Source organism: Schistocerca americana, chromosome 2 (genome assembly GCF_021461395.2).
Source record: "Schistocerca americana isolate TAMUIC-IGC-003095 chromosome 2, iqSchAmer2.1, whole genome shotgun sequence".
Lineage (NCBI taxonomy): Eukaryota > Metazoa > Arthropoda > Insecta > Orthoptera > Acrididae > Schistocerca > Schistocerca americana.
In genome coordinates, this window is record NC_060120.1 from 341,975,731 (window position 1) to 341,988,930 (window position 13,200).

General features: G+C 40.3%; 1 protein-coding gene across 1 annotated transcript in view; it reads left to right on the forward strand.

Annotated features, from left to right (window-relative positions):
- Positions 1-4,822, forward strand: part of LOC124595246 — a 38,576-nt gene extending 33,754 nt beyond the window's left edge. Inside the window, exons 4-8 of the mRNA XM_047133907.1 lie at positions 677-913; positions 2,617-2,712; positions 2,808-2,927; positions 3,095-3,178; positions 4,340-4,822. Of these exons, the coding sequence (XP_046989863.1) occupies positions 677-913; positions 2,617-2,712; positions 2,808-2,927; positions 3,095-3,178; positions 4,340-4,552 (750 nt within the window). The 3' untranslated portion in view covers positions 4,553-4,822. The remainder of the gene's footprint in view (positions 1-676; positions 914-2,616; positions 2,713-2,807; positions 2,928-3,094; positions 3,179-4,339) is intronic.
- The last annotated feature ends 8,378 nt before the right edge of the window (positions 4,823-13,200 follow it).

Consider the following 13,200-nt stretch of genomic DNA (forward strand, 5'->3'; position numbering starts at 1 on the left):
TATGTGTGTCACTACAAAGGATTTGATGCAGAGAACTGTATGCCTGCTCTCTTTAACTCCTGTCATTCACAGATTCTACATGGGAGTGCAGCATCTTCACCCCACCGTAACATAAACATCCAAAGTCGCTAAAATATAAAATGAAAAGAAATGCTCAAAACTCCCAGAGAAGGAAATGTTCTCAATATTTTAACAGCATCTGTTCCTGTGTTGTATAACAGCTCTCTTGTAAAGTATCTCACTGAATGTAGCTTGATAATTCCTCATACTATCTAAATAAACCCATCAACATTATGCATCTCTCTCCATCAAACTGAAGAGGTAACGAGCAATAGATAGGAATATGGAAACCATGAAATATTATGAACAAAGCTTCCTCCTCTCTACTTAAAACGTCACATTAAATTTTTACAGTGCAAATATGCATTCAAAGATTTGGATAAAGGTATCTATTGTTGACTTCAAAATATTAATATTTGCAAATTACAAACTTTCCACCAAAAGAAAATTACACACCAGAAGATTATGTGACAGACATTAAAAGATGGCTATTTAAAATAGAAACCTTTCATTATTTAGAATAAATGAGTTAATACTAAAATTTTAATAATTTACAGTTAGGAAGTGGCCATCAAATTGAAGCAAATTAGGTAACTGAAGTTAATCTTTTTTCTAGCAAACCTCTCCACAGATTCCACAAGCGTTTGGGTACCCAAGTTACTATCCCAACAGCCAGTCAGTTGGAGCAGCAACTGCTTGGTCACCGCAGGCTGCATTCAGCTCACCACCTGGCTATCTGGCATACTATCAGCCTCCCACACCACAATTTGCTGCCTACCAAGGAGGTTACTACACCACAGGGCCAAGTGCAGACATGTACCCACAAGGTCGTGCCATCAACCAGCGCAAATCAGTAAGTGTAACGCTCGATTTTAAGTGGAAAACACACACACACACACACACACACACACACACACACACACACACACACGCGCGCGCACAGAGTGAGTGTGTGTGTGTGTGTGTGTGTGTGTGTGAGAGAGAGAGAGAGAGAGAGAGAGAGAGAGAGAGAGAGAGAGAGGGTGTTTAAATTTCATGCAAAGCATTTACACAACTTGTGATTCTAATTTCTCACAAAGCACCCACCTGAACTTTACCATCAGGTGTCACTTTACAATGGATTGTGAAGGTATGGAGGTATGAACTGTTATTACGAACAGTGAGAAATAGATCTCACAGACTGCTACAAAGTTTCTGAGAATACCATATTGTGTTGCAGTGAAACAGTCATTCACATTTCACCAATAACGAATGAAAAATGTTCAGTAAATCTATAACTTACATCCATTTCTGAACATATTGCACATAAATCCTTATTTTAAACAGTCATGAATGAACCACTTCCAAGTCACATTTTTGTTTGTCCAGTGTCTCTAATTTATCAGTGTTTCACCTAGAGAAAGGGATACATCCAATGACTACTAAATCAAAACAATTTATGGTATATTACTCAAATGGTCCACGAGTCTTAAAGTACATTACTGTAGACGTCTGTTTGTAGTTCTTCATACTTGAAGAAATGAAACAAGATGAACTAGACTGTTGCAGCTACATGCATCAAATCCAAGTCAACTACACTGTTCTAAGTATATAAAATCAATAGCAAACAAAAAATAAGTAAACAACAAATTCATAAGCTAGAAAAACAACAAAAACAGGGTGAGAATTGAAACATTTATGGCTCCATACAACTGCACAACTCACTGTCAATAAGTCACTTATGAATTCTACAGAGAAAAGCAGGGAAACCAATACAAAGGAGTAAATATGAGATTTGAATTTCTGAGAATTGAATCAACTGTTAGTGAAGAAATAACATCGGAAAACCAATTATGTGTAATACATGCACAAGATGGATAAAACAGAGAGGGGAACGGAAAACACAATTACAAGACATAAAGTGAGGGAATGTATGATAAAAGCACAATGTAATGATGAGAAGCTGTTTCAGTGAAGGATTAAAGATCAAAATCAGATGAAGAAAATGAGAGAGACGTGAAAGATATGCCGAGGTTGAAGGTAACAAACTATAGCCAAATAGCGCATATTGTAGAGTTAAGTGAAATGCTATAACTGAGATGTTGTATTCAAATGGTCTCAGTAATGAAGCTGGAGCCCAATGTTTGCTTGTGTGTTTCAAAGAATGCTGTGCAGTCTGGTACAGGATGAGGCTGGCATGCACATTTAAGTGTGAGTTTCACAGGTGTCAAGGATGGAAAACAAACGAATTAAATTTTTAAAAAAAGGTCAAAATTTTTTATTCTGTTTCCATGACATATTTTTCTGGTTTTCCCAGAACTTAAGATTTCCTAACTTTTCTAATAACTCATCTACATCTATTTACAATCAGCTTACCAAGTACAAGTCTGGGAATGGGCTTTTCAAAACTGGTATCTTTCTCATGGATAAAATGAGAGTAGTTTTGACTACATTATTTACTATCCTGAAAAATACCTGTAAAATTTTCTTTCCTCACAGAAACCATATAACATAACTGTCTGCATATGTGTACCCAATCACGGATTTTAAAATCAATGAATATTTGTTTTCTTTCAGCGAGATCTTGATCTTAGAGGACAGCTAGAAACCTTGACATCCAGGATTAGTGGAAAAGTCAAGAACGTAACATGTGTAATGCAGGAACTGGGATATGTAAGTAATTTATTTAATATTAATAAAATTAATGAAATGGCATCGGTGGAAGTAGTTTTCAACAAAAACTAATGAAAATATTCATTCTGGATTAGCTTGACGAAAACCTTGAACCCAACTATGCAAAAATAACTGAAAGGATAAATCAACTGCCAATCAATGATGAACTAAAGAAAGACATGGTAGATGGAGTAGAATACTGCAAGCAATTCTCTGTAAGTACTGACTGTTCACTATTCAGGTGTAAAAATGGTGTATACAATTAGTGAAAGTTTGCTAAATTGACTCAATTACTTCAGACCCATATCTGAGTTTAGAACTGAATTAAATACACTGTGGTTCATCATTTAGGCTACTTTTGAACTGCTGTGTTTTGTTTCAGCAATGTGTACCAGAAACAAAGAGAGATAAATTACCTTTATCGAGAGAACTGGCAAAACCAATGTTTTTCTTCAGATGTTACAAGGTGCGTACCTACTGCCTGTACATTTTAAAAACTATTAAATATAGTAACTGTATCTTAATGAATCATCCACTCCTTTCTTTTTCTGGGCACATATCCAACAGCACATGTTATACTACCAGTTCATCATCTTCCATGTTACCCACATATATTATTTATTTTTTCTTGCAGAACTGTTGTCTGTAGAAACTAGAATTGACTTGTAACCAGATACCCACAACACTGTAGATTTCCTTGCATACAGAGTAACACAGCTGTGTACATCTCGGTGTCAGCAATTTGGTGTCTTTCTGCATGCCTGTCAATCCAATAATTTGTTAATGAATTTGTTAATGAATGATACATATGAAATAGCTGACACATTACAATAAACTAACTGACAGAAAGTTTTGAATCATATTCATTATTTCATCTACTGTTAATAAAACTGTGTGTTGGTGAACTGTTACACACATGAAGGGTGTGAATATAGGCTATGTCTTTTGGTACAGTGGTAAAGCATCTGAAATATGAAGCCATCTTATACTTCACATAATGAACAATTTACCAAAGAATCATATTAATGTGAATAACAAAAAATTCTTATGACTGTCAAAGCTTCTCCTTAGGTATCTTTTGTGCTCATCAATGAAACATCCATGAAAATTTCAATATATTGGTACAATGCTTTTCCTCGACAATTAGTCCTTTTGTTTTATAAATAATTCCGTAACCTATTTATATTAGGATTCCTAATTTGGTATATTTCTATCCATGTCTTCCTCCCTCTCTGTTACCTTCCATACTCTTGATCTTTTTTGTTCTATTTAACGTTTATTGCCACTTGTATGTCATCAGCTTGGCTTTGCTTCTTCTGACCCAGCTCTGATGTTTCTTTATAATTATTACCCTACTGACACTGTCTTTTGTTTCGCAGTAATGTTTACTATGAAGTAGGGGGTGTTGCTTTATTTAGAAATATCATTTTCTGCGTCAATAACAAGGATTTGTAACCATTCTACTATTTTTTCACTCTCATTGAATGTTACCATGTAATTTACTGCACATTCACAAACTGGAGTCTTTTTATCAAATGGCTCTCCATGTAGTTACAATGTCTTCTGAAGACATTGACCAACTGATGTTGATGAAAATTTGTAATAAGACCAATAACTCTTATTTCAGCACAAGAAGCTGGAAGCGTGTGTCATGAAGGATGTGCGAGAGAGGTACAGTCAGAATGATGACATGTCTGACGTTGACAGTATGTCTGGTGGTGAGCTGCGATCCTTCTCATCTGCACAAGAAGTTGACAGGGATGACTACGAAGACATGGCTCTTGCAATGTATGAGTTCATGTATGGTGGAGATGGAACTGACTTTGATTCTGTAGCATAAAAGTTTTTCATGTAATTCCTTGAACAGGATATGATCCACATTGGCACAGCTCTCTAATAAGAATTGATGCCTAGGGCGTCAGGGGGAAATGCTGAACAAACAACTGTTAAAGTGTAATTAAACTTTGTTCATGAGCCACATTTTATCACTGAATCACAAAACATTTTCTCATTCCTTAATTACAATGTGACAATAACATTGGCTCATGAATGAAAATTGTTTAATTGCTTATTACTGTTTTTAATAAAATATATATTACCTTAAAAATAATTATTGTTGTTTTCCTTCTATTTCAATTAAAATAATTACTTATTTAATTATAGAAAATATTTTCATAATTTTTATGACAATAAAATTCTTGGGCATGATAAAAATTCTTGGGCATGATAAAAATTTGTGAAGTGTAGCATGGGCACATTTGTTAAATTCTTACCAGTGCACCAGTCAGGCTGTTGACAATGAAACATACACAACAAAATTGATAAGGCCAAGTGCTAAATAAAAGATTTTTTTATGACTCATTATGAAAATATTATTTGGAGATACTGCAGCATGTGTAAGATTTCATTCAGTAAAATAAGTTTGATATTGGTCGAATGCTAGACTACGGACTGTGGAAATAATTCAGAACATTAGATTATAAGGGAAAGCATATGAAATAAGAAGGAGAAATTATGCCATTGCAACAAGAATCATTCTATAACAGAAGTTAGATGTTTCCAGCATTAATGGTGCAACAAATGACTAGCTTACTTGATATGATTTACAGAGAGTATCTGATTTCAGTACAGGGAAATTATGACTGGCATTATACAGCTTTTGGCCTCAAATCCTCTCACTTTCATTACTACACTGCAATAATTTCAATGGTTACAGGACATCCAAGAAAACGCTAACCCAGCACCAGGAACCAGGTGACATGCGTTTGGGACTATTACACTAGGAAAAACAGAACATGCTCAATAAATTCACATGATAAAATATTTAACTGGAAAAATTATATTGTGGGTATTCTAAAATAACTAGATTCAGTGTATTTTGTCATCAGAATAATTTCTTACAACTCCCATACTGTACATCTTAACAGACCATTTGTAAGATATTATTGTTGTTGCAATCGCTACACAACCTTAAATGTGGGCATGATGACAATACTGTTACAGGATAAAATGCAATGAACTTCAACAGTATCGGATTCCAATTCAGATGAGGCTTTTCTGGTGAGAACTGTCACTTCAGCAAATCCAGCCATCATTCCGGCCTCCTCATTTAAACTTCCAGTATTTTCAGTCCTCCACTTGTTCTTGGGTTATTTCACTCCCCGAACCCTGTTTCCATCCTATCCAATTCTTATCACTCACTTCCTTTGTACTTCAACACTGTTTCTTACTTTGTTTTTAGTGTCTTCATGCTACTCTGAACTTGTTGTGTCCTCCACCTTCCACATTATTTTCTCAGTGGTTTCCCAGAATTCTAAAATCATCATACTCCATCTACCATTCTCCCTGCTCCTTACCTCTTATGAGTTTTCGCCTCCAGTCACCCTGAATACTTCTCTATCCACCTCAACTTTACCTGTAGCTGCCTGGAAGGCAGTACTGGTAAAAGGGTATTTGTGCATGATAAGGCACCTTTAAGAAACACTACTGCATTCTCTTAACCATATGTGTGAAATGCTCTGTCTAAGCATTCCAATACGTATTACTAAATGACCATGTTTTCCACTCATCTGCTGTGACTCACGCTTAACAATTACTTTAATTTTATATTTAATTTAATATGGACAGAACTGCCCATTTTTTTAAAAAGCATTGTTGTAACACAACAAATTTTAGTTTAGATTCTCTTCCGATACAGAAACAATGACTAAAGATGCCTGTTGCCCTTCCCTGGAATTAAATGATGATTTGTCTTGTCTTTACTTATCACTGTGCATGTAATTATTGCGTTCTTAAAGGAAAAACTAATAGTAAGCACCTTGTAATAAAAATACTGCTCTTAATGGTAAGGATGTATGTCTGCTTTAGAGTTGGATTTTTTTTCTGAAATTTAGAGCCATTATCAAGTTTATTGTAACATGGGAGTTTAATTTCTCAAATATGTGTGAAATATTCCAAGGGCGTTCATTTTCGTCACTTTAGACATCAATATGCACTGGTAAGTACAGCGTTGTTTATTTCTTATTTGGTCTCTTGAGGTATGGGCGCTTCAATTCCAGAATTATCCTGGTATAAAAGCCTGAACAACCACTTTTTGCAGAATAGACCACTGCAAAATGTTCAGGAATAGAGTCCATGAGGCTCTAGAAGACACCAATGGAGATGTGGAGGAGTGCTAACTCCACTATGTTTCTCGACTGAGGATCCATGCTGTGCACAGTCTGATCAAGGTGCTGTCACAGATTCTCAACTGGGAGCCCAGGGAGTGTGGTGGCCAGTGAAATACAGTATACTAACCCTAGTGCTGTTCGAGCCACATACATACACTGAAAACCATTACATGTTACATTGTACTGTGGATAGGTGCCCTCAGGCCAAGGAAAAACAAACTCCATGTAGGAGTGCACATGGAACCCAAGGATAGATTTATACTAGGGATGACCCACTGTGCCTTTCAGTATCACCTAGAGAATGCCACAATAATATTCCCCGGACATAATGCTCCCTCCTCCAGACTAGGTGTTTGCTTTCAGACATTTCACACCATACACGCCAATGGCCACCTGTCCAATGGAACATTAAACATCATTCACTTAAAATCACCATTTGTCACCACTCAGTGGGTTTACAGTTCTAGTATTGGGGTGCAAGTTCCAGCCTTCGTCACCAATGAACAGCAGGCAGCATGGGTGTATGAACCAGGCATCTGCTGTGGTGAACCTTACACACCACCATTCATTGAACAGTCATTGAGGAGACGCTGTTGGTAGCTCCCTGGTTTATTTGGGCAGTCAGCTGCACATCTATTCACCAGTACACATCTCCATAGCAGTCATTTATGGGCTGTGGTGCCCCACACTTGCCTTGGCGCCGATTTTGGATAGCACCATTTTGCCATATGTGGTACACTTAAACCACAACAGCACATTTTTTATTTTTTTTAAGAGATTACAAACTTAGTCATTTAGGAAAAGCTTCCACCCTTGTCCTGAAAGACAATCACCATGGCCTTTTGGACGTCAGGTAAATCACTCTCTTTCTGAATTACAACGATGCACTGTTTTCCGCCTCCCCCCCCCCCCCCCCCCCCCCCAACATTCTTTATATACCCTCCATTGCTAGTGCTGTCATCTGCGAGTGGTTATGGAACATTGATGTCGAAAATAGGCAGTGGCCACATTAATGTGGCTGGACCACGTGCAAGTCACAACTGATCCATCAGCTGCATATAAAAACAGGCCCAACCTGACTACCACAGGGAAAGTTTAAACAACACATCAGCATACACAACCTAAAATTTTTACAAGTTCTCGAAGATTGCAACCAAAACATCAGCATGGTCCAAGAACCCCCAAAATGATATAGACTCAACTCCAAAAACTTGACAAGTACTGAGTGCACACACACAAAAAAACTAAATTCAAACCAAAGCATGTGAGTGATATGCCATACAGTCCGTTACAGGTAAAGGATCCATAGTGGTTGAAAACTGAAAGCTGTTTCAGCCTTTAGCCCACTCTCATACACTGTATGACTGGACTTTCTATAATTAACAGCTATCAGCCTCAGAATTTGCACCAGTACAATATTACAGTTTCTGTATACTCAATGGTACCTTAAATGTCATTACACATGGGTGATGCACACTTTCATGACATTTACTTAGAGATGTCACTGTGAGCTTCAAGTCAAATAGTTCTCACACAATTAATTAAAATATGATATGCAAGACTGCTCGATTTCACTATATTGTTATTGTGCCTAAATTTACATTTCACAAACAGGTGCATGTAATTCTTCTAGAAACTGTTTTCCCATAACTTTGACAGAATTCAAATTACAAGCAATTTTAGTTACAAAAACATTAATCAACTCAAAATACCCAAATAAATAATAAAATATAACATAAAGATGATGTGACTCACCAAACGAAAGCGCTGGCAGGTCGAAAGACACACAAACAAACAAAAACACACACACAAAATTCAAGCTTTCGCAACAAACTGTTGCCTCATCAGGAAAGAGGGAAGGAGGGAAGGAGAGGGAAAGACGAAAGGATGTGAGTTTTAAGGGAGAGGGTAAGGAGTCATTCCAATCCCGGGAGCGGAAAGACTTACCTTAGGGGGAAAAAAGGACGGGTATACACTCGCACACACACACACACACACACACATATCCATCCACACATATACAGACACAAGCAGACATATTTAAATACAAAGAGTTTGGGCAGAGATGTCAGTCGAGGCAGAAGTGCAGAGGCAAAGATGTTGTTGAATGACAGGTGAGGTATGAGTGGTGGCAACTTGAAATTAGTGGAGATTGAGGCCTGGTGGGTAACGGGAATAGAGGATATATTGAAGAGCAAGTTCCCATCTCCGGAGTTCGGATAGGTTGGTGTTGGTGGGAAGTATCCAGATAACCAGGACGGTGTAACACTGTGCCAAGATGTGCTGGCCGTGCACCAAGGCATGTTTAGCCACAGGGTGATCGTCATTACCAACAAACACTGTCTGCCTGTGTCCATTCATGCGAATGGACAGTTTGTTGCTGGTCATTCCCACATAGAATGCATCACAGTGTAGGCAGGTCAGTTGGTAAATCACGTGGGTGCTTTCACACGTGGCTCTGCCTTAGATCGTGTACACCTGCCGGGTTACAGGACTGGAGTAGGTGGTGGTGGGAGGGTGCATGGGACAGGTTTTACACCGGGGGCGGTTACAAGGATAGGAGCCAGAGGGTAGGGAAGGTGGTTTGGGGATTTCATAGGGATGAACTAACAGGTTACGAAGGTTAGGTGGACGGCGGAAGGACACTCTTGATGGAGTGGGGAGGATTTCATGAAGGATGGATCTCATTTCAGGGCAGGATTTGAGGAAGTCGTATCCCTGCTGGAGAGCCACATTCAGAGTCTGGTCCAGTCCCGGAAAGTATCCTGTCACAGGTGGGGCACTTTTGTGGTTCTTCTGTGGGAGGTTCTGGGATTGAGGGGATGAGGAAGTGGCTCTGGTTATTTGCTTCTGTACCAGGTCGGGAGGGTAGTTACGGGATGCGAAAGCTATTGTCAGGTTGTTGGTGTAATGGTTCAGGGATTCCGGACTGGAGCAGATTCGTTTGCCACGAAGACCTAGGCTGTAGGGAAGGGACCGTTTGATGTGGAATGGGTGGCAGCTGTCATAATGCAGGTACTGTTGCTTGTTGGTGGGTTTGATGTGGACGGACGTGTGAAGCTGGCCATTGGACAGATGGTCAACGTCAAGGAAAGTGGCGTGGGATTTGGAGTAGGACCAGGTGAATCTGATGGAACCAAAGGAGTTGAGGTTGGAGAGGAAATTCTGGAGTTCATCTTCACTGTGAGTCCAGATCATGAAGATGCCATCAATAAATCTGTACCAAACTTTGGGTTGGCAGGCCTGGGTAACCAAGAAGGCTTCCTCTAGGCGACCCATGAATAGGTTGGCGTACGAGGGGGCCATCCTGGTACCCATGGCTGTTCCCTTTAATTGTTGGTATGTCTGGCCTTCAAAAGTGAAGAAGTTGTGGGTCAGGATGAAGCTGGCTAAGGTAATGAGGAAAGAGGTTTTAGGTAGGGTGGCAGGTGATCGGCGTGAAAGGAAATGCTCCATCGCAGCGAGGCCCTGGACGTGCGGAATATTTGTGTATAAGGAAGTGGCATCGATGGTTACAAGGATGGTTTCAGGGGGTAACAGATTGGGTAAGGATTCCAGGCATTCGAGGAAGTGGTTGGTGTCTTTGATGAAGGATGGGAGACTGCATGTAGTGGGTTGAAGGTGTTGATATACGTAGGCAGAGATACGTTCTGTGGGGGCTTGGTAACCAGCTACAATGGGGCGGCCGGGATGATTGGGTTTGTGAGTTTTAGGAAGAAGGTAGGGGTGCGGGGTGTTGGTGGGGTCAGGAGGTTGATGGAGTCAGGTGAAAGGTTTTGCAGGGGGCCTAAGGTTCAGAGGATTCCTTGAAGCTCCGCCTGGACATCGGGAATGGGATTACCTTGGCAAACTTTGTATGTGGTGTTGTCTGCAAGCTGACGCAGTCCCTCAGCCACATACTCCCGACGATCAAGTACCACGGTCGTCGAACCCTTGTCCGCCGGAAGAATGACGATGGATCGGTCAGCCTTCAGATCACGGATAGCTTGGACTTCAGCAGTGGTGATGTTGGGAGTAGGATTAAGGTTTTTTTAAGAAGGATTGAGATGCAAGGCTGGAAGTCAGAAATTCCTGGAAGGTTTGGAGAGGGTGATTTTGAGGAAGAGGAGATGAGTCCCGCTGCGACGGAGGACGGAACTGTTCCAGGCAGGGTTCAATTTGGATAGTGTCCTGGGGAGTTGGATCATTGGGAGTAGGATTAGGATCATTTTTCTTCGTGGCAAAGTGATATTTCCAGCAGAGAGTACGAGAGTAGGACAGTAAATCTTTGACGAGGGCTGTTTGGTTGAATCTGGGAGTGGGGCTGAAGGTGAGGCCTTTGGATAGGACAGAGGTCTCGGATTGGGAGAGAGGTTTGGAGGAAAGGTTAACTACTGAATTAGGGTGTTGTGGCTCCAGATTGTGTTGAGTGGAATTTTGCGGTTTTGGAGGGAGTGGAGCTGGAAGTGGGAGATTGAGTAGATGGGAGAGACTGGGTTTGTGTGCAATGAGAGGAGGTTGAGGTTTGCTGGAAAGGTTGTGAAGGGAGAGAGAGTTGCCTTTCCAGAGGTGGGAAACCAGGAGATTGGATAGTTTTTTGAGGTGGAGGGTGGCATGCTGTTCTAATTTGCGGTTGGCCTGTAGGAGGATGCTCTGAACAGCCGGTGTGGATGTGGGAGAGGAAAGATTAAGGACTTTTATTAAGGATAGGAGTTGACGGGTGTGTTCATTGGCTAAGTTGATGTGTAGGTGAAGGATTAGGCGGGTGAGGGCAATGGATTGTTCAGTTTGGAACTGGTATAGGGACTGGTGGAAGGAAGGGTTGCAGCCAGAGATGGGAACTTAAAGTGTGAGGCCTTTGGGGGTGATGCCAAATGTTAGACAAGCCTGAGAGAATAGAATTTGGGAGCGTAATCTGGCTAGGGCGAAGGCATGTTTGCGGAGGGAATGTAAATAAAACTTAATGGGGTCGTTGTGGGGAACGATGTGCACAAAGGTTAGGTGGTTGAGTTGCCGCCAAAACACTATAAAGGACGGAGAAATTCGGGAAAATTTCGAAAAAACTGCGTATAATGTATTAAAAGGAATGGTTTTGTGGTGGCCGATTATGAAAATGAGGATAACAATTGTCTGACGAAGAAATAATGACGTTAAAACCTGTGGGACGCGGCTAAAAATTATCAGTGATGTGGAAAAAACCGAAATGGAAATAAAGCGAAAGTTATTAGAAATAACCGAAATGGTTGTTTAAAAGGTGAAAGGAACTGTTTTTGAACTAGAAACGATGGATTTTATAGCAGCGGTAGTGTTGAAAGGGGCAAAAAAAATTTTTTTTGGTTATGGTTTGGAAGTGGGTTACGTATTATTGAGTATATATAGGCGGGATAAAATTGTATAGCATATTACGGTAAAAAGGAGAAGGTGAATACAAAGTGAAACTACTGGCAAAAACACAAAGAGAAAATAAGACGACAGGAAAGATTTCGAAATGCAACAGTGACAAAAACAGACGTAATTGTTGGGTTCAAATTAATGATATTAATATAAGAGGGAAACATTCCACGTGGAAAAAATTTATCAAAAAACAAAGATGATGTGACTTACCAAACGAAAGCGCTGGCAGGTCGAAAGACACACAAACAAACACAAACATACACACAAAATTCAAGCTTTCGCAACAAACTGTTGCCTCATCAGGAAAGAGGGAAGGAGAGGGAAAGACGAAAGGATGTGGGTTTTAAGGGAAAGGGTAAGGAGTCATTCCAATCCCGGGAGTGGAAAGACTTACCTTAGGGGGAAAAAAGGACGGGTATACACTCGCACACACACGCACACACACACACACACACACACACACACACACATATCCATCCACACATATAGACACAAGCAGACATATTTAAAGACAAGGAGTTTGGGCAGAGATGTCAGTCGAGGCAGAAGTGCAGAGGCAAAGATGTTGTTGAATGACAGGTGAAGTATGAGTGGCGGCAACTTGAAATTAGCGGAGATTGAGGCCTGGTGGGTAACGGGAAGAGAGGATATATTGAAGAGCAAGTTCCCATCTCCGGAGTTCGGATAGGTTGGTGTTGGTGGGAAGTATCCAGATAACCAGGACGGTGTAACACTGTGCCAAGATGTGCTGGCCGTGCACCAAGGCATGTTTAGCCACAGGGTGATCCTCATTACCAACAAACACTGTCTGCCTGTGTCCATTCATGCGAATGGACAGTTTGTTGCTGGTCATTCCCACATAGAACGCATCACAGTGTAGGCAGGTCAGTTGGTAAATCACGTGGGTGCTTTCACAAGTGGCTCTGCCTTTGATCGTGTACACCTC